Here is a 22,081-nt window from a genome sequence, read left to right as displayed (position 1 = left end):
AAAAGAAATCTGTATGTGATGTTTTGTTGTCTGTGTGATTTTTTTGGTGTATGTGTGGTTTTTGTGGTGTATGTGTGATTCCGTATGTGGTGTTTTTTGTTTTTGTTTCTGTTTTTGTTTTTGGGGTTTTTTTTTTGTTTCTTTGGGTTTGTCTGGGAGTAGACTTGCTGCTCATCGGGTATGTGCATTTCCAAAGTGGTTGCACCAACTGACTGGTGTGCCACCAGAAGGACGTGAATATTCCCAATGAGTATTCCCCCCAGTTCCACATTTTTGCTGGCATTCGTGTTTTCAGACTTCTGCATTTGTGGTGTGAAATTTGAGTTTCATTTTTACAGAGTAGGAATGAGCAGACGGGGCTCTGTCAGCCTGGCTGAACCATCTGAACCATCGAGAGAGTGCCCGACATCTGGTCCAGCAGTGACACAAGCAAGTATGACGTTGGTTGAACTGAATTGGCCAGGGATGCCTGTCTTTCACGGGCTCTTTTGTGTGACGGGGGAACCAGTGTGCATGAGGACCTGGGTGGGAGAAGCTAACAGCCCCGAGGAGTAGGCCCTGGGTGCTGGCAGCAGGCAGGGGCGAGAAGATGGGGGAGCAGCTTGTGTGAGGTTTGCAGGCTGGGTTTTTCCAGAGAAAAGTCCACGGCAACACTGGAACAGAGGGGAGGAACAGAATCTGATGAAGAGAAGAGGAGAGGGGGGATAGAAGAGACTACAGCCTGTTTCAAAGCTCAAAAGCAAGAGAAAATTCTTCATCATTCGTGGAAGAAGATGGGTGTGCTTGGCAGAAAAGAATTTAAAGTCGAGAATAATCAGAAACGTAAAATTATTAAATTGGTGCATACCTCAGTGTCCCCAGTTGTACAGGCAGGGATATTGACGGCACCTATCTCATAAAGTATGGCGAACATTACATGAAATAATATCTCTAAGGCGCTTGGCATAATGCCTGGAACAAGTAAATTCACTAAGTATCAGCTCTTGTTAAATAAGTCGTTCAAGATCGCACAGCTCAACTCATGAGTGGGTGTCTAGGATTTGAACAGTTCCCTGATTTCAAAGCCCAGACTCTTAACCCCTGTGCTCTACTGGCGGCGTACCATTTATGGACCACAGTGCTCCACACTCAACATCACCTCATTCACTCCTTATCTCATCCCTGAGCCGGGCATCACCATCTTACAGTAGAGGAAATTGGGCATCGCTTAACTCTGTTGCCCAAGCTCACACAGCTGGGACTCACTCATAGCCAGGCCTGCCGGGCTCCAGAGTCCTCTCCCCACCACCACGCTGGGAGTCTCCTGGCCTGGGTCCCAGTCCCAGATCTGCTGCTGATCAGTCTGCATCACTGCGTCTGTCTCCTCCTTGTGTAGATAACAGGTGCTAGTTAGAGCACGATCTCTATGGTCCCTTTAAGCTCTACTGTTCTGGAAAGGTGGATTTGATGAAATCAGACCGTGTTCCAGGTAGGAGAGAGAGGTGTGAGTCAGACGGATCCCCATCCCCATCCGACTGCACAACATCAACCAACAGAGATCCAGAGGCGCCAAGAGAGGAGTCCAGGTCTCCAAAGCATTAGTCATCGTCTGCTCCCACCCCCCAGGGGACCAGCAGGGCTGCTGTTCCAATTAGAGTGGATTGATGAGGGGCCTCTAGGATGATGAAAGGGTGGGAGAGGGCATCTTAGAGGGCACACTGGGAGATCTGAATCACAGAGCCTGGAGAAGAGAAGGCAAGAAGGGCCGGTCTTCAAGTCTCCAGTGAGTACGGGGTCTGGGTGGCAGGGGAGAAAGAACACAAGGGTAAGCCTCAGGGTATCTGGGACCTGGCCCTCGTCCTGGTTCTGACACTAACAATCAGTAAGACCTTCATTTGACAAGTTACCTCATCTCTCCAATTTTCAATTTCTACATTTAAGATATTAGGGAAAGAATGTTAAAGAGAAATCCCACCAATTTATACAAAGAAATGTAAAATAGGAGAGTTGTAAAAACAACTAAAAATGGCTCAAAACCCTGGCAAGGGGGAGAGCTGCTAAGTAGACCCAAACGGGAGGGTGGTGTGTTTGATGCGACGGAAAATTAAAATGTCGTTTGGAATGCTGAACGGTAGTGAACGTTGATGGCATGCTGTGTGCCGGGCACCGAGGAGAGGTCTTAAAGTGCAGGACCTCCTCTGATATCCTCACGCATCTTCTGAGGCAGATAGGATTGCATTTTTCAAATGAGTTAGCTCAGCCCTGAGAGGTCCAGTCACCCAACACGATAATAAGGGATGACACCAGGACTCCAATCCAGAGGTCCATCCGACTGAGAAGACCCCCGCCCTCACTCACATGCTCCTGTTGGATGGGAGGACCGTGCAGAGATAGACAAATGGATATATGAAAGTGTGAAGCAGGAGAAAAAAAAAATCCTCAAGAGTGATTATGTTAATGTAAGAAAGTTGGCATCCACACTAGGTTTGGAAATTTATAAATAGGCAATTTAGGATGATGAGAAGTTACTCGGGGCTGCTAAAGTTTAGATACTTCTGCTCCATTTTTGGTAGTAAAGAGGATGACCCATGGACTACCTGAGTGAGGGGTGAGGGCAGAGGATGGAGCCTTTCTAATTCTACCGGTAACTTTCGAGGTGAGCCGAGAGGGAAAGTAACAGCTTCACTTCCTCACCCCTGGGAAGAGTCTAGAAGAGTCTGGAAGTCTGGTCACCTAACTCTCCTGCTTCAAGCTTTTTGGTTACTTCATGTGGCCTACAGCACTGGTTTTCTAACTTGGCTGCATATTATAGTCACCTAAGAAACTTTTTTTTTTTTTTTTTTAAGTAGACTCCATGCCCAATGTGGGGCTTGAACTCATGACCTCAAGATCAAGAGTCGCATGCTCCACTGACTGAGTCAGCCAGGCACCCCTCACCTGAGACATTTTTTAAAACTAAGAATACCTGGGTCCACCCCTAGAGATTCTTACTTGATATGGGTGTAGCTTTGGCATTGGAAGTCTTAAAATCTTCTCACATGATTCCAATACGTGTGGAAACATCTGAAAACCACTGGCCAAATGATAAAGGCTTAACTCCTTCACTTGACACAAAAGGCCTTGATTTCTTCAGTAAGCTTCCCTATATTCCCATTTTTTCACTTATTTTCTCCAAACCAGTTACAATGTCCTGAATATGCTTTGCCTTGCTATTTATATTTCTGGATCTTTACATGTTATTTCTTGTGCTCAGAAGGCCTTCTCCCTTAGCCATCTGGAAAATTCCATCCATCCTCAATTCTGTGGCAGCCAGCCTCCATGACGACCCCCCAGTAATCTCCACATCCTGGTAGTCACACCCTTGTAGAATCCCCTCCCCTACTGAACAGGCCTGGCCCGAAAAATAACAGGATATTGTGGATACGATGGAATGTGAGTTCCAAGGATGGGTCGTAACAGACACTGCAGCTTCCATCTTACTCTCTCCTGGATCCCTTGCTTTGGGAGAAGCCAGCGGCCATGTCTTGAGCAGCAGCCCCATGGAACGCTCCGTGAGGTAAGGCCTCCTGGCAGCGCCCATATGAGTGAGCCAGCCCGGAAATGGATCCTCCAGTCTTAGTCAAGCCTTCAGATGACAGTAATCCCAGCTGACATCCTGACTGCGGCCCCAGGAGAGATGTTAAGCCAGAACCACCCAGCTAAGCCACTCCAGAATTCCTGAGCCGTAAAGTGTGAGATAATGTTTGTTGTTCTAAGCTGTTAAATTTGGGTTTATTATGCCGTGATGACTAATACAAATGCCAAGCTCAAGTATATGATACCAAGAGCTTTTCTCCTCTGCTGAAGTTGAACTCATCACCCTGTGCCCCTTCAGAGCCTCAGATAGCCTCTGGTACAGCACTCATGACACGGGGCCTAACTGTTGGCCTCTCTTGCCCTCTAGATTCAGTTTCATGAGGACGGGGCCATCCATTGAGAGTACATGAACACATGTGAGAAAGGCCATCTGAGTTGATTCTCACAGACCTTTTAGCCCAGGCTTCTTCTCTACACAAAAATTCCAAGATAGGACTGTTGGAAACCATGGATGTCGTGGTGAGTGGGTCCTGAGGATCTTCTTCATGAATCCAATAAAATCCCGGCATCTCTGGAAGCATCTAGAGCACTAGAATGGAAGTCAGATCTGGATTGGATTTGATTTTTTAAGTAGGTCCCATGCCCAGGGTGGAACCCAACCCAGGGCTTGACCCAAGATCAAGACCTGAGCTGAGATCAAGAATCAGACACTTAACAGACTGAAACAACCAAGCAGCCTGAGATCGGGATTTTAATTCTCTACCAACTTCCTCAGGAACTTCTCTAAGCTTTGGTTTCCTCATGCACCAAAAAGCTCTTCCTATTCTAAAATTTAATGATTCTGTATTTTCAGCTATTTCTCTTGTTCCATAAAGAAGAGAAAAATAGGGCACCCCTGGGTGGCTCAGTGGGTTGGGCCTCTGCCTTTGGCTCAGGTCATGATCCCGGGGTCCTGGGATTGAGCCCCACATTGGGCTCTCTGCTCAGCGGGGAGCCTGCTTCCCCCTCTCTCTCTGCCTGCCTCTCTGCCTACTTGTGATCTGTCTGTCAAATAAATAAATAAAATCTTAAAAAAAAAATAGAAGAAGAAGAGAAAAATAGGCTAATAATGTTAAATCCATAGCAGGGGTTCTCAAACTAGGCTGCTTATCAGGAATACCCCTCGAGCTTATCACTCACACACACACACACACACACACACACACACACACACACACACACACATACACACACACACACACACCCCTGAAGCCCACCCTCTACTTTCTGAATCAGCTTCTCTGGGTCTCTGGAGACATGGCCAGGGCATCCGTATTTGCACAAAGTTCCAAAGCGATTCAGATGTGTGTCTAGAGCTGAGAATCATTGATCTACCCTGTATGTCAGAGATTAAAATTTTTTTTTTCTGCCAGTTGGTCAGCCCCATGGGTTTGTTCTCTGAACTGTTCACTTTCTGTGCAACGGACAGATGACAGATGGACTGTTGGAACCAGCCTACCTCGACTGCTAGAAACTGCTAGAAAAGCGTTCCAGGTGCATTATCAGGACCCAGTTGGACCATCAACAAAAATGACTCTTTGTATGATCCAACTGTTGAGGGCATTTACTGGAGAGCAAATCATGGGTGACTTTCGCCCACATAGGGTAAAGAGCTGCTTTCTTTTTGTGAGATGGGAATGCTCAGAAATTCGGAGCACTGGCCTTAGAACCCGACACTTTAGGTTCAAGTCCTGGCTCCAGGACTTAATCACATGCTGGTGACTGTGGCTGAGCCACGACATCTTTCTGAACCTCATTTTCCCGAGCTGCGGTATGGGGAGAACATGCACTACCTTGCAGGGATGTTGTTAGGCTTAAATGATACAATGTATGTGCAACACTTAGCACAGAATCTGGCCTGAAACAAGTGCTCATTATGTAGCGGCACACTGGCAAAAACAAAATATGGCACTTCTGTTATTAATAGCGATACATATTTGTCTAGTGCCTTGCAAATTACAAAGCCGCTCTTGCATCTGACGCTGAAACCCTTCCTCCACCCCAATCCTGAGGTGGGCATGGCAGGCATCAGTGACCCCATTTTACAGAAAAGGAAGGCTCAGAAGGGTTCACTGGCTCCAGATCAAATGACAAAAAAGTGTGTCTGGCTTCAGACCTGGGTGTGATACCATGCAAATGAGTAATTATACGTGCACACTTGGCAGGCTGAGCATGTAGGGACCATCTGGCTTCGCAGGCTGAGGAGGACTGGATTTTGGAGCAGCTTCTTTTTTTAGACGAAAGCAAGATGGGGAAAATAAGCTGGCAAACTTTCCCTCGTTTTCAGTATCAGTGTGATCTGTGCTCACTTTTGCTCTCCTTCTAACTCTTGGGCGCCCCGGTTCCGTGTATCTCTGTTCACTCCAGCTGCCCTGGGCCGCGTCGTCACTGGCTCTGCCCCTGGGCCCCACAGCTGGGGTCTGAGAAAACCAAAAGGAAGGGAAGCAGGGGCAGCTGGAGCCATCAGAGGGCTGGGCGAACACCGGCTGTTCCCAAGTCTGACTGGGGAACAAGAAGGGGACAAGCAGGGAGGGGACAGTTGATCCCTGCTCCCTGTGTCAGTCAACAGGGGGATGCTTTCCCATGCAACAGATGGGTCTTGCTCCTGGAATAATGTAATCCAGCCCAACACTAAGTATGGCACGGATGTGTTTCTCCTGGGGAGCAGGAGGCCAAGGGATCAAATGTTGGTTGAGTCTAATCAAGAAGGCTTTTATAGAAGAGGGAAACTCGAAAGGGGCCTAAAGGATTAGCAGTACTTAGAAGTATAGGAAGGAGGGCTGGGAGCCCTCCCCCCCACCAAGCAAGAAATATCATGAGAAAGGGCATGCATGTTGGTTTGGGGAACTGGGTGGGCATGTTAGGGGGACTGGGGAAAAAGAGTGCATGGTAAGAAGCAGAGGACAGAAGGGATAGGGCAAGACCAGACGGAGTGAGGAGGCGAGATGTCATCCTACAGGGAAAAGGGAGTCCTGTAGGTTCCTGACAACTCCAGGCCAGAGCCCCGGAATGGCAGAACGGAAGGGGCCTCAGGTATCAGCCAGATCAACAACCACAACCCCAAAGCCCGATATACAGATAGAGAGACCGAAGTCAACGGAGGGAAAGCACCTACACAAGGTCACGGAGCAAGAGAGACCATGACAGAGACGAGACGAGTACCCTGGCTCCAGACCAGCAGTTTGGTCCTCTTCCCATCAGACCACCTTGCCAGACTGGCATTTTGATACAAAAGGAGTGTTTTAGGGCAGATTTGGCAGCAAGACGCAGGGGGAAAGGGATTAGTCCAGGGGTAAGCTTCTGGTCAGACTGGCCTCAAAGGACCCGGAAACCAGCAGCGGGGAGGGCACAGCGGGGCTGGTGGGAAATCAGAGCAGCAAGCGAGGGGGAGAGCTGAGGTCATTCGCAGGCCCTCGTCAGGCCTCGGGGGTGTCTCCTAAGGAGGTCACGGGGCATTTGAACCCCTTTATGCCCACCTCAGAGGCAGCAGAAAACTACACTACAACCACTACACACTCCCTGCCTCCAGGTCCTCCTCCCTCCGACCAACATCTACACAGGCCTGTGAGTTTCCCACTCAACATTTTAGGACCTCCAGGTTCTATCTGCTGCATAGACACGTGTGCTTGGATGATCAGGAGTGAAACTAAAACCCAGACCAGAACCTAAGAGCGTAGACCCTTCCTGGTGGCGAAGAGAGCCTACCAGGCTAGAACTGTGGGGCGGGTCTTGAGTTTGATGTGAGGAGCCGGAAATCAGAGCCAAGAGAACAGAAAAACTGTCTTCATCTAGCTCCTCCCTTGCACAGTGAGAGCAGCTGGGTGGCACGGGGCGGCTTCTTGTGACGGAAATACCCGAGAAACCAGAGAAGAGCTGAGAAAACAGTAAGAGCTGAGGCCAGGCCCACCGGGGTCCACTTAGGGAAGGGCAAGCGACACCTGACCGTATAGGCATGTCAGGAGGACCGAAGAACACAGCGTTGGTCACAGCTAGTGCTGATGAAGCCCTGAGAAGACTAAGGGCTTTACACACAGTACTTCACCTAATTGTTCCCACAGCTCGCAGAGGGAAGTACTACTAGAATTCTCACTTGGTAAACGAGGAAACGAAGTTCACGAACAGCCTGAAGTCATAGGGCTTATACCAACCAAACACCTGAGACACAGTCCTTGAAGAGGGGCACTTCCCCCCCCAACCCATCTCTGGATAATGCTGGGGTGCCACTGAGTCTAAATACTCCTACAGAAAATTGCTGAAGTCTTGACTTTTTTTTTAAGGATTTTATTCTTTCTTTTTTTTTTTAAGATTTTATTTATTTGACAGAGAGATCACAAGCAGGCAGAGAGGCAGGCAGAGAGAGAGGAGGAAGCAGGCTCCCTGCTGAGCAGAGAGCCCGATGTGGGGCTCGATCCGTGGGGCTCGATCCCAGGACCCTGAGATCACGACCTGAGCCGAAGGCAGAGGCTTAACCCACTGAGCCACCCAGGCGCCCCCTAAAGGATTTTATTCTTAAGCGAGCTCTATGCCCAATGTGGGGCTCGAACTTACAGCCCCAAGATCAAGAGTTGCCTGTTCCATCCAGGGACTGAGCCAGCCAGGCACCCCACAGAGTTTGCTGTTTTTGATTCCATTCCTCATGAAATTACATTTTTCTTACCCTGACAGTTTAGAGACAGAGGAAGGTGCAAAACCGAGACTGTGTAACCAACAGTACGGCTCAGTGATTGGGAGCTTGGATTTTGATGCCGAAAGGCCAGCTTTGCCAAACTCTTGCTGTGACCTCTTGATCAAGTCACTTCTCTAGGGCTCTAGTTCCTCATACGTAAAACGAGGCCAACTGCACCCGAGCTCAGGGGGTTCAGGTGAAAAGCAAGCGAGATGATGCGTGTGAAGCCCAGAGCGGAATCCTTGACTCCAGGAAGGGCCCGGTAAACACAGGCTGTGGCGATCATCATCTTGGTCCCTTCGCCATGCGGCACTGGCTGGGGACACTGGGCATCTGTATGTGGTTGTGACAGATCAGGAAGTAATCTTCCGAATGAGCATGGGTCCTGAGTATAGAGTGCAGGCTCTCCTGTCCCTCTGTCACTCGGTAGGCCCAGGGACCCCCCCGAAGAAAAGGGGAGCAGATATAGGACCCCCACAAGGCCCAGACATGCAGTTGAAGTCCACTGACGTTTCAAGAGCCCCATAGTCCTCCTGAGGATGGGCAAGGAGGCAGCCATGTCAGGACATACATAGGAAAGACACCTGGGGACTGTGTTGGGAGGCACAGCAAGAACCCGATCGGCCTCAGCGTGACAAGTCCAGGAAGGGGAAGGGATGAGGAATCTCATTCCAGTCTGTGTTGACTGACCTTCCCTCACGCGGCATCCCACTCACGGAAGCTTCACCATGTACCACTAGGAGGCTTCCCTAGGTACAGTCCCAGAATGGGATGGGGAACAAGATGCAGAAGAACCCAAGGGGCGCCTGGGTAGCTCAGTGGGTTATGCCTCTGTCTTTGGCTCAGGTCATGATCCCAGGGTCCTGGGATTGAGCCCTGCATCGGGCTCTCCCCTCAGCGGGGAGCCTGCTTCCCCCTCTCTCTCTGCCTACTTGTGATCTCTCTCTCTGTGTCAAATAAATAAATAAAATCTTTTAATAAAAAAAAAGAAACCCAAAACCTCTTCTTAGCTTTTGGAAAGGTAATTTACCAGAAGGTTATTTACCAGCAAATGATAAACAATATGCACGATTACCTTATTTATCTAAAGGCCCACTTAGCTGGTATCTTTCAATCCCCTGAAGCGAACAAAAAACCAGGACAAAGGGGGGCGCCTGGGTGGCTCAGTGGGTTAAAGCCTCTGCCTTCCGCTCAGGTCATGATCCCAGGGTCCTGGGATTGAGCCACGCATCAGGATCTCTGCTCAGCAGGGAGCCTGCTTCCCCCTCTCTCTCTGCCTGCCTTTCTACCTGCTTGTGATCTCTGTCTGTCAAATAAATAAATAAAAATCTTAAAAAAAAAAAAAAACAAACACAACCCAGGACAAAGGACCAAAGGCCTTGTGACATCCCTCCTGAGCAGTCAAAGGATTACAAAGTCCAGCCACTAAAGGCAGTGCATTTTAACTGCAGGAGAGTCTCTAACGCCCTCTCTGACTACCTGCTTTTACTTTAGACAATTGTAAGTAAGGTGGCTCATCAGAGGTCACAGACTTGAAGGGATCAGGGAGGACTGCCAGGGCCGGGCGCATTTAAGGCAAAGAGGAGTGAGAGCTGGCAGTCCGACCACAAGGGAGACAGCAGGACTCTGAAAAGCAATCAAGAGAACTCCGAGGACAGCCACTGGGGCCGCAGAGGGTCGAAGCAAACAGCTCTCCACGTCTTTGCAGACCAGAGGATACCGCTGCTTGGACCTCAGACCTGCCCACCGATAGGTCAGCTCTCCTGCGGGTGGTGTGGGGTACTAGGTATGGCCAGATGACTTGCTCTGGCTAATGAAATGTGAATGGAAACAGGGAGTGGGTGGCCCTTTTGGGCAGAAGGTTCAAGCGCTAGTGGGCGCTCCATCACAGCAGCTGGCAGCAAAAGCTTTCAGCCAGCCTGGGTCCCCAAGTGCGGATAAAGATGCCGCCAGGCAGAGCTTCCCCAACCAACAGAGATCAAGGACATGGGCAAGAAATACACCTGTTACCTTTGGGGACTGCTGTTAACGACTACATAATCTAGTTTATCTTAACAGAAACATCCTAAAAAGTCAGAGGTCGGCTCACATTAAGAAAATGTGTGCATTATCTTTTCGGTAGATTGCCACTCAAAATATTCTATTTTGTGGCTTAAAGGATAATTTTCAATTATATAAAGATTCACCTACTCCAGTGTTGCCGGATAAGTGAATCAATACCAGATCATGAACTGAATGGGGGAGGTTGGTCCAGTTTCTGAGTACCTTCTTAACGATACCTACATAGACATGGGACATACTTGCTGGGTCTCCTGGGCTAATGCTGCCAGCACTGGCCCCCAGCACCTGCAGGACCAGCCCCAGGCACAAGAAGTGGCATCTACTGGTTCTCTGAGTGCGGACGGGCTCTGGTCCCTGTACGGGGGTTTGCAGGCTCTCTAAAATACTTGTATGCACTCTCCTAGAAGAAGTCCGTAATGTGTTGTTGAGTAAAACGGCAAGTCCCAAACTTCAAAATATACAGTCTTTTAAATCATATATGGAATATTTATAAAACTGATCTTCCAGTGGGCCAAAAAGCAAGTTTCAACAAATGTTGAAGGATGAAGACCATAAGGTTATTTTCTTTGACCACAAAGCAATCAAGCCAGAAAACAAAAGCTGTAAGATAGTTAAAAAAATCTCACATATTTGGAAAGTAGGAAACATACTTTTAAATAACCCATGGGTCACACATCCTTACGCTTAATCCGCTGAACAATTCATGGTGCAGATCCCCGTTTTAGAAAGTCGGGAACTGAGAATGGAAAGAGAACACAATTTGCTCGAATTTACACGGTGGTGGTAGAGTCAGGACTCAAAACCAGGATACACAATTCTAGAGCCCAGCGCTTTAATAAAGGATTTTCTCTTTATACTCTGTCTTGCCAGAATTCCTAAGATTCTCCCAAGTCTCAGTGGACCCGGTATTTCGTGTCTTAGAAAGAACAGCTGTTGAAATGGGAGACATGGTCCCTGCTTGCTTTGGTGGCACTGACCTTGGGTCTACTGTGTAGACCCTTTTTGCTCCTGCCTCATCTGGAGTCCCCTACCTGGGCTGAGGTATGATGTCTGAAGGAGGGGAGAGGAGAGTTTCAGGATGATGTTCCCGGACAGCCTTGAGTTAGATCTCCAGGAAGATTTCCTTTCCTTTTAAAGTTTTTTTCCCCACATGGGCATAAGTGGTAAGCGAACAAAGAAAGACAGAAGGAAAAGTTACTTCCAGATGGCTCGCCATCTTGCTCTAATGTAGATTAAATAAAGAAAATATTCCAATGTATCATTAGGCAAACATGAGTATTAATATCATTCATATTATAAATGGAACAGAATGGAAATTCAGTCTATATCTTGACATACATTTGAGGCTAGGGCCTCAGAGCCGGAAAACAGACAATTATAGCACCCTGATTCTGGGCGCGTTGGAGGCTCATGATACCTGAGGTAAGAGGAAAGACCAAAGTGTTCCTAGATATCTCCGGGGGGCGGGGGGGCTGAATTATAACCAACCAAACCGTCTCCCTCCTGTGGCAAGGGCCTGTTCAAATGGCCACTTAATGGTGTTAACCTACCTTCTCCATCTCCACCAACTTGTGTGGGTTCCTGTTAAGGTACATTTCTGGCAAACCTCCCTGACACCCAGAGCTTCTGTGATACCACTCTGGACCTCAGCTTCTCTCCCTATGCTGTGAGGACACTACTCCCACCCTCCTCTGTGGGCTCACAAGTCTGAGTCCTGACCATGTTTCATGGAACAAGAAAATAAATGGAGAATCTTGATGGTGGTCCACGTCCTAGAAAGTTACCTAAAGTGCTCAGAACTTACCAAATGGCCCTGGGGAGGGAAAGGCTGAGAGGCAGGAAGAGGTAGTGCTAAGCTGGGCTAGAGGTCCTGAAGGTGGGAATTTCACTCCATCCTTTGGTTTCATTTCTTCCATGGCAGAAGATACAATGGCCCAAGGGGAGAGAGTAGGCCCCTGGGTTAATACTGTTCAGCTTAAAGCTTGAAGCAACCCCCCCGCCCCCCAGCTCTACCCCACTGCTTGTTCCCCGCACACACCATCAGGGTTCAGTTCCCAGAAAGTCAGTAAGTGATTCAAGTCCCAGCGTGAGTTTAAGATCAGCAAGTCCAAGATCAAAGTACCCAGTTATCCAATCAGCAGCGTAATTACATCCTCTTAATCTGTGAGGGTCACATCAGCCACTTCTTGGTAGGAGGCTATGTGTCCCTGGGCAGGCCCCAAATGGGAACTCAGCTCAGTGACCTTTCACTGAGTTGCGCCTACAGGCTAGACAGATGGTGTGGGGCCCCTGGGGTGAGCGATGGTCCAATGCCTTCAATGAGGCTGTTCCACTGGTCATAGTCCTCTTGTAGGTCTGTGTGGGAAAAAAACAGGAAGGTTAGGGAAATCTTTGTAAGGTTAGTTCAAAGAGTAGCTACCGTGGATTTCAGGGGTCATCCTGGAGAAGAGCACCAGGGATATGGAAAGGACTGGTTATAGTGGGTGTGATGGTGAGAGCACTATGGTAACTAGTATCCACTGAATGTTTCATCAGTGTGCTTCATAAATGACTTGCTTGACCTGGAACAACCCAGTAAGGACAATAATAATAGCAGAAGGCAGCATTTACCGAAGGGTAATGCATCCTAGAAACGGTGCCAGACACACACCGATTCATGTAATTTTCACAGTCTCCCTACACAGAAAGTCCTGTATTAGCTATTTTAGAGAGGAGGAAACTGAGGCTCAGAGAAGCTACCCGACTCACCCAAGGTCATTCCAATGGAGAAGTGGTAGAGACAGAATTCAAACCTGGGTCAAAGGCGTGAGAAAATGGAAAGCCCACGTCCAAGCTCAGGGAAGCCGTTGAGCAGGAAGGAAGGGATCTTTGCACGTCAGCCAGGGGACTTCCATGATGGGTGGGAGAGAACTGGATGGCAACATCGTGAGGCAGCCCATCACCGGATAGGGTTCCAGAGAGGGCCCTGGGATCGCAGGCAGATGGGTCTACCATAGCAAGAACAGTCAAAAAGGGACTAAGGCCTCAGGCGGAGGGAGCAGGGCACAGCTGAACAGGCAAATGGTGCTTTTGTTCCAAACAAACAAAAGCTGGGACAGAAGGCAGGGACCACTCTCCTTCATCTCTGGATCCCCAGTGCCCTGCCACAAACCTGGCAGGGAAGAGTTCCTCAACAAGTAAGTGTTACATATTCATCAATTCAGAAACTATCAAGCACACCCATGATGGGCCAATCTGTTCTTGGTGCTAAAAATACATCCACACAAAAACAGAAACCGTTATCCTCGTAGAGCTCATAATCTAATAGGCAGAGGTAACAATAAACACAATAAATTATATCGTGTGGGAAAAGGTGGTAAGTACTATGGGGAAAAAACAGAGCGGATAGAGAAGCAGTGGTGGTGCCTGGGAGATGGGGATGAGGGGAGGAAGGGAAGGTACAGGGCCGTAATAAGGGGGATCAGCGGTGCCTGGGTGGCTCAGAAGAATGTATGACTCTTGATCTCAGGGTCATGAGTTCTAGCCCCACACTGGTATAGAGATTACTTAAATAAAATAACTTAAGGGGCACCTGGGTGGCTCAGGGGGTTAAAGCCTCTGCCTTCGGCTCAGGTCATGGTCCCAGGGTTCTGGAATTGAGCCCCGCATCGGGCTCCCTGCTCGGTGGGGAGCCTGCTTCCTCCTCTCTCTCTCTGCCTGCCTCTCTGTCTACTTGTAATCTGTTTGTCAAACAAATAAATAAAATCTTTAAAATAAAATAAAATAACTTAAAAAAAAAAATAAAAGGGTGGTCAGGGTGGGCCTCACTGGAGAGATCTGCACAAAGACCTAAAGGAGATGGGAAGAAGCCACGGGACCAAACAGAACAGTGTCGCAGACAGCGGGAACAGCAGTGCAAAGACCCCGAAGTGGGTGTGTGCCTGGAGCACCGGAGGCTTGTGCAGCAACACTGAAGGCGGCCTGGGGAGGAGCAGCAGGGAGGGGGGGCCAGGAGGGACCGAGGGCCACATCATACAGGGCCAGCAGGACGCTGGATATTGGCTTTGACTCTCAAAGAAATGGGGAGCCATGGAGGATTCGGAAGAGGGGTGTGAGAGACTGGACTTAGTTTCTATCAGGTTCACTCTGGCCACTCGATTAAGAAAAGACCATGTGGGGAGGCAAGGGCAGGGAGAGACAACTTGGACAGGGTGACAGTCATGGGGGTGAGGGCATGTGACGAGGTTCCACATGTAGTCGAAAGGTAGAGCCAAGAGGATTTCTGAGGGATCGGAAAGGGGAGCAAAGAATGAAGACGTCAGCTTGAGTAACTCGGAATCAGGTTTTGTTGGGGATGTCTACTGGGTGGAGAAGCCCTGAGTGGCGGGTTATACAGATCTGATGCTCGAGAGATCGAACTGGAGACATAAAGTGGGGTGTTGTCAGCCTGAGACTTACCCACGAGAGTGGATAGATAACGTGAGGGGATACAGAGACAAGGTCCAAGCCCTGAGCCCCGGAAGCAGTAACGCAGACTGAGGAGGAGCAGACGTCCAGACAGGAGAACACCCACAGTGGGGTATTCTGGAAGCAAACATGGGGTTTCACGGAGGAGGGCATCACCAGCTCTCTCAGAAGGTGCTGAGCATGGCAGCAGATGAGGAAGGAGAACTTGCCACCGGGCTGAGGGCTGTGACGGTCACTGGCCATGTTGACAAAAGCAGCTGTCACAGGGAACTGGGATGCAAATGCCTGACTAGAGTGGGTTTAGGAGAGAATGTGGAGAGAAGAGGCAGAGAAAGTAAAGACGGACATTCTTTCAAGGAGTTTTGTTAGGAGGAACATGGAAATGGGGCGCTAACTGGAGGGGAAAGTGGGGTCAAGTAGGTATCTTTTAAGAGAAATTTCAGGGTGATGGGCACCTGGGCGGCTCAGTTGGTTAAGCATCTGCCTTCGGCTCAGGTCATGAGCCCAAGCTCCTGTGATTGAGTCCTGCATCAGGCTCCCTGCTCAGCGGGGAGTCTGCTTCTCCCTCTCCTGCCTCTCCCCCTACTTGTGCTGCGTCTCTCTCTCCCTCTCTCCCTCTCTCTCCCAAATAAATAATATCTTTAAAAATAAGAGAGAGAGAGAAATCTCAGGGTGAAATGAACCAGGTCAAGAGGGGCAGATTGACGTCTGCAGATAAAAGGAAAAACCTGTTGTCACAATCACCTTGAACCCACGGGGGAGAGAAGGGAACGTGGTGTGCAGGTAGTGGGGCTGGCCTTAGAGAACGGACTGGGAGCTAGTAGCCAGGCATGGAGCAGAGCACCACACAAAGGTGGGTGGACGAGGTGCTGGGATTTCGAGGAAGTACCGGCTACTTCCATTCTCCCAGTGAGCTGGGAGGCCAAGTTCATCAGCTCAGAGACAGGGGAGGGGAGGGTGTCAGAGGTCTGCAGAGAAAGGAGAAGGGAGAGTGGAAGAGTGGAGAGAGAAGCTGCCTAAAGCTCATAGGACAGAAGCACCGATCTTCTTAATAAAAGAGAAGGAACATCCCTGGGTCAGTGGCAGATGCGCTCCCAGAGGCATTTTTAGGAGCGGGGAGAGGTACAGCTCGCTGCAACCCATTTTGGTTTCCTGTGTGACATGCACCATGTGGCCACCAAAATGCTTTTCTCTCTTTGCAAAGCTAATTGCCCCAAACGGAGAGGCTTTGCCTTTTCAGACTCTGTCCCATCTCTTCTCGCCTAGTGACACCAGAGCCTCGGAGTGGGACCCTCAGCCTCTTAGACAGGCCCACCGCCCGTCATCCATGACGCAGCCGGACGGCCCACACACGTCTACTCATGACACTCCCTTGCCAATGGACTAAAATCCACACTCATTTCAGCAAATCCGTGGCTTTTACACCTGGCTTCTGCCCACTTCTCTGCCTTTAAGTTCTGCCAATTCACTCTCCTGGGCGCCAGACACACTAAACCCAGTTTCTCCAAACCGACCACACAAGCCTCTGTGCCTTCTGTTTACAAGACCTGGGCCCCTTCCCTGGTGAACCAGACTCATCTGTTAAGGTTAAAGACACGCATCACTTTGTCTGGGGATCTTCCTCTCCTGGCTGTCCTTTCCCTTCCATCAGTTTGGTGCCTGCTCTCTGTGTCTCCTCAAGACTGAGGCTACACCTTGGTCATTGGAGTCGCTGGCAGGACAGGGCATCAGCTAAGTATGTGGGCTTTGGAACAGGCAATTTAGGTGCATTTTGGCCTTGCCACTTCATAACCAGATAACTGCGGACAAATTACTTAAATTTCCAAAGCTACATTTCTTCATCTATAAAATGGCCTTAATGAAACGAGTACCTACCAGAGAGGACCATCTTCAGGATTACATGTGATGGTGAATCTGAGTACTTAGTGAAGGCCTGGCATAAAGCAAGTTCTGGATAATCTCCCTACAGTCTAAGACTCTCCTTCCCAGCTCTTCTGTTGGTCTCCAGTAATGAGCATCTTAGCTCAACAGATACCACTTCTAAAGGCAGCCAGATCATGCCACTGTGGCCTCCCCTGCCATCTTTCACTCTTTAAAGCTAATGACATGATGCTAACAGTGACCAGGGAGAGTGGGCAGAGGACCATGTAGTCAGTCCCCACTGCAGTCTAGGGTCACAGATCCATTCCCTCTCCCATGCGGTGATAGGGCACTGCTTTAAAGTATTAACCCTAAGGTCTCTAAACCCAGGGGGCATCATGGCTCACAGGAGCAAGATGAAATGAACATGTACGTAGATATGTAAATTCCAGTTAAGAGAATCAATACATTCGTAACAGAACAAATATATTTTAAAAGCAAACTGAATCCGTGGGCACCTGGGTGGCTCAGTTGGTTAAGCATCTGCCTTCAGCTCAGGTCACGAATCCCAGGATCCTGGGATCGAGTCCCACACCGGGCTCCCTGCTCAGCAGGGAGTCTGCTTCTCCCTCTGCCCTTCACCTTGCTTGTGCTCTCTCTCACTCACTCTATCTCTCTCAAGTCAATAAATAAAATATTTTTTAAAAAACGAAAGCAAAGTGAATTCACACCAAATTTGTTAGGCACTCAGGCCATGCAATTAGACGTCTAGTGTCCAGAGCATAGAGGTGACCGTCCTGCTCTATGTACCACATCCAGCATGTCAGGTTCAAGTCAGGGCACCACACATCAAAAGGCACCCTGACAAACAGTGCATCCAAAGGGGATAATAAATGGCGACATGGGGAACTGCATGGGGAACAGGTGGAGGTACCATGGACATCGAGCTTACCGAACAGAAAACGCAGAGAAGACACCACTGGGGACTTTGAGTACCTGAACAGTTGCCACGTGCAAAGGGTCTGCAGCTTCGATGGGTGGCCCTCGAGGGGATGACCAGGCCAAGCAGAGAGGAGTCAGAAAGGATCAGATCTTGGTCTTAGGCTAGAGTGAGGTGACCCTGGACACTCGGGGTGGCCTGGCTCCCTTCTGAAGGAAACTGCTCTGTGCACAACACCGCTGAGGGATCAGTCTGAGGCACACAGTGGTAGCTGCCTCCATTCTTTCTTTTTTTTTTTTAAGATTTTATTTATTTGAGAGAGTGTGAAAGCAAGAGAGATCAGAGGGAGAGGGAGAAGCAGACTCACCGCTAAGCAGACAGCCCGATGCGGGGCTCCATCCCAAGAAGCTGAGATCATGACCTCAGCCGAAGGCAGATGCTTAACCGACTGAGCCACCCAGCCCCTCGCCTCCTCTATGCTGGCTGGATTAGAAAAGGACATCAGTCAAGAGAGCTCCAGGCCTCAGTGGGGCACCGGCCTACAACGTACTGCTAAGTAAAGATGAGCTGGGAGATCAAGCTGTCTCTCTTGGGAATCTGGTCGAAGAAACCCAAGAAAATACGGCAGTGAGGACCGACAGCCACAGAGGAAAAGGATGCCACGAAGTAGGGAGACCAAGCCGTGAGTGGTTTGAGCTGACCGAAGCTATGAAGAACATAGTTACCTATGAATAAGGAGATGCTATCAGCAAGAGAAAAACCAGAGTAGAAAAGAAGAAAATAGACCAGAGGTAAGAGAAACAGATGTCATTAGAAGAAGAGACAGAGAGACTGAGCCCACGAAAGAGACCAGAGAGAGCAGTCAGTCCTGCTAAGCTACCTCGGTTCCCCTAACTCTTCACTTCCCACGTGGCCAGGTGTACTTTCAGGGGTACTCTCCTTTTTTTCCTCAAGGTAAATGATGGAATCTCCAGTCCTCATAACCAAAAGGAGCCTAACTAGAATATCAGTCTGAAAATGGAGAGGCAGAGGGGGCTGACCCTCGTAGCGGTGCACCCTCCATGCTGCCTGACTGTGTAGTGGGACGAAGGGAGAGGAGACGTCCCCTGGGTGGAAGGCTGCACCAAAGACCTCTACAGGCGTTGCCACTTAGCTGGTCAGTGATGGATGACACTGGTCATAAGCCTTCCATGCTTTGTTTTGTTTAAAGTATGTCTACAAACTTAGCCCATGTGGCATCATAACCGCCTCTGCAGTACAGGTGAGGGGAGTGAGAATGAGTTAGGACACAGGTAATGGAAGAGAGAGAGAGAGAGAGAGAGGTGAAAGTGCCATTTACAGTGAGGAAACCGAGGCTCAGAAGTAAAATGACTAGGCTGAGGTCATTCGAAGAGTAAGAGACAAGAGTTAGGGTCTGCAAACTTACAGCTAAGCATTCTGTCTGCAACTCTACACAACTCTCTCCTTCACTCAGATTTTTCCTTTTGCCATATATCTGCCTGACCTGGGACATGTCAGGATAGGCCACTGGGTAAGGAAATCTAAGGGACCCCCAGGGCTGCCCACAAACCCCAGTTCTCTACTTACCTAGGTGCTTCTGCAGGAAGGCCAACATGGCCCTCGCCATAACCTCCTGACCTTCATACGGGTCCAAGCTCCCACGAGTTTGCGTGAAGAAGAATTTACCGATCCAGTTACCAGCCACAAAAGCAAAGTCAGTTTGACTCCGATGAACAGAACCACTAGAGGCAAAAAGAAATGAGTAACTGGTACAGGTCTGGAGGTGAGAGCACACGAATATTTGCTAAGCACCTACCATGGGCAAGGGGCTTTATGTGCACCACCTCTGAGTTTTCACCACAGTCTCGGAAGGGAAGCATTTTCCTTTGGACAGAATCAGAGGAAATGATCTGCCCAAGGTCACACAGCCAGGAAGGAAGAGAACTAGGACTTAAATGCAGGTGTGTTTGGCTTCAAAGCTGCCTCAACCCCCAGACCACGTCTAACAGTGCCGGGAAAGGCTGAGTTAAGTAGAGTAGGGCAGGTACAGGGCAAGGCGGCGAGGAGGCAAGGCCTGCCGTACCTGCCATTCCACTGTTATTATAAACCACTGTGGCTTTTCCCTGGTGATGTTTGAATAGTCACAATACATATCGGCTCCTTCTTCATCAGAATAGTGCCACAAAGTAAACAGGAGAAGGAATCACCTGCCTTTATTGAGGTAATCAAAAAAGTAAGGGCAAACACCTATAAAAGAGGGCTTTTGGATTAGAATTTAAGTTCCTAGCTATCAAATGCATTTAATTCAAAAGTGAAATTCCCACTAGGTTCACTTTGGGCTATGACTCACAGCTAAGTATTTACTAGTCAATTCAATGAGGGAAGAAAATCTAAACGCTAAACTTTAGTTGACATCATGCAGAAAACCCGACTTGTTTTTAAAAATGTGTTAAGGCAGATGAAAAAGTGGAAAGAATAATATAATGGACACTTGGGTACCCAACACTCGGTTTAAGAATACAGTGCGATCGCCCTTGGGTTCTCCTTGCCAACTGCTCTCGCCTCCTTTCCCTCCAGAGGTCACTATTATCCTCCATCTGACTGGCTGGGGAAACTGTCATGCAGTCCCCTGCAGCCATGAGATCTGAAGGACAGGAGAGCACTGGCCCTAAGGAAGACAGCCTAGCCAAGAGAAGCATGAAAAGAAGTACTGACTACGGGACTCCCAGCATTCCAGGGCTTTGGATTCAGGATTTCAACTACCCGAGTGATTCCAGAAGCCTGGGACATGTAGTTCGTTGTCGGTCGTTTTGCTGAACTAGGACCTGGGACCCTTGAGGCATATGTGGTCAGGCTCTGTTAGGCTCGAGTGCAGGGCAGAAGCAAGTTGGGAGACTTGTCCATGGGCCCTTAGCCCTGCACCCGAATTCTGTGCCACTTCTGATCTACGGTACGGACCTGAAGGTCACTCAAAATTTTCTTTCTGTGATAAGTGGCTCCCAAGAGAAAACCACCTGATGATGCTAGTAATGGAAGTGAATGTGGTTTCTCTTGGGGAGAATACAGATGGTTTATGGACGATATCTGAATTGAAGTATTCAAGGTCTCCAAAAGTCTATCTTGTGAATGTCAAGGGTCTGTTGTATTTACACTCTTCAAAAGACTCAATAAAATTCCCAAATGAGGTTAGAGATCTCTGGAGTCCATCGACCCATACTTTCCCTCTCCAACTCACAATCCCACAATACTCTTCTTCCAGAAGCAACAGGTAAATCCCATCATCGGGTCATATAAAGTAGTAAAGGAATTGCTGTAGGTAGAGCTAGATGAAGGAGGACAGACCAGAAATCCTAAAGTAATTAACACTTTGCATTTCAGGAAGTATTTAAGTATTGTGTTAATGGGTAGAACTTACAGATAATTTACAAGAAATTAAGAGAGTCATCACCAAGTAGCAAACGGAGAGGACACTGGGGATCCTGATCAAGACCCAGGGGCTTACTCACAGGACAGTTATGATCCTGGACTGTTCGTGCTGGGCACATATCTTCTTCATCGAGTTGACACTTTCCACTGTCTGGAATTTCTCAGCATTGATAAAGAACACAGGGCCTCGGGCTTTGGGGTAAAAGTCATGTTCCAGAGGAAACATCCAAGCGTCCAGAGCCACAGCACACCTGCGACAGGACCAGACATTTGGAACTGCTGTGCAGAAACCCAGGCAAGAATACTCAGGCCAGTGGGGGAGGGACAGGGTTCTTCCTTCAGTGGGACGAAGGCTCAGAAAGCCAGGAAGGGGGTACCCCCAGACCCTTCAGTTGGGATCTTGGAGAGACGTCCCTTTTACCTGTCACCAAAGATGCTTTTAGGTTTTGTTTGTTTGTTTATATTTATTTTAGAATAGGCTCCATGCCCAACACAGGACTTGAATTCACAACCCTGAGGTCAAGAATTGGATGCTCTACTCAATAAGCCAGCTAGATACCCCAGATCCTTCTAGATTTTAAAGTCCCTGACAGCAAGGATCAGACCTTTTCCCAGGTCTACTCTCAGGCAGCTGACCTGGGTTACTCAAAGGCCATTCATTCAACATTCATTGAGTACCTACTATGTGCTTAGCCCCATGCTATGGATACAGAGACACATAACACAGTTCTTGATCTTAAGGAGCAAGGGGAGACAGAACAGACAAGGGAACAAAATAGAGCTTAGTGCCCTGACTGCATGAGGAGCTATGTGAGCCCACAGTGTGCACAGCACAGGAGGTCAGGAAAAGCTTCCGTGGTGCCACAGCTCAAAGACATGGCCAGTATGTCCAGCAATCTGTGCCCTGGGGAAAAACTAAGGCCCTAAGATTAGCTCCTCTCCCCCACCCAGAGTTCCTCCAGTCTTCTCCATCTCAATAAAGGACAATCATCTCCCCCACTCAAATTCTAAAACATCCTGACTCAATTTGCATCTCTCCATCCTGCCACCTCCATCCGAATGCCAATCCATCATCTCTGACCTTGACT

The 22,081-nt window shown here is 48.8% G+C and overlaps 1 protein-coding gene across 1 annotated transcript in view; it reads right to left on the bottom strand.

Moving 5' to 3' along the window:
- Window positions 1-10,976: 10,976 nt before the first annotated feature.
- LOC111154717 (platelet activating factor acetylhydrolase 2) overlaps window positions 10,977-22,081 on the bottom strand; it is a 31,435-nt gene continuing 20,330 nt past the window's right edge. Inside the window, exons 9-11 of the mRNA XM_022514577.1 lie at window positions 21,074-21,244; window positions 19,155-19,309; window positions 10,977-12,676 (exon numbers count right to left, since the gene is read on the bottom strand). Of these exons, the coding sequence (XP_022370285.1) occupies window positions 12,582-12,676; window positions 19,155-19,309; window positions 21,074-21,244 (421 nt within the window). The 3' untranslated portion in view covers window positions 10,977-12,581. The remainder of the gene's footprint in view (window positions 12,677-19,154; window positions 19,310-21,073; window positions 21,245-22,081) is intronic.

Source organism: Enhydra lutris, unplaced genomic scaffold (genome assembly GCF_002288905.1).
Source record: "Enhydra lutris kenyoni isolate GAN:26980312 unplaced genomic scaffold, ASM228890v2 scaffoldscaffold38, whole genome shotgun sequence".
Lineage (NCBI taxonomy): Eukaryota > Metazoa > Chordata > Mammalia > Carnivora > Mustelidae > Enhydra > Enhydra lutris.
This window is presented reverse-complemented; position numbering and strand designations above follow the sequence as displayed.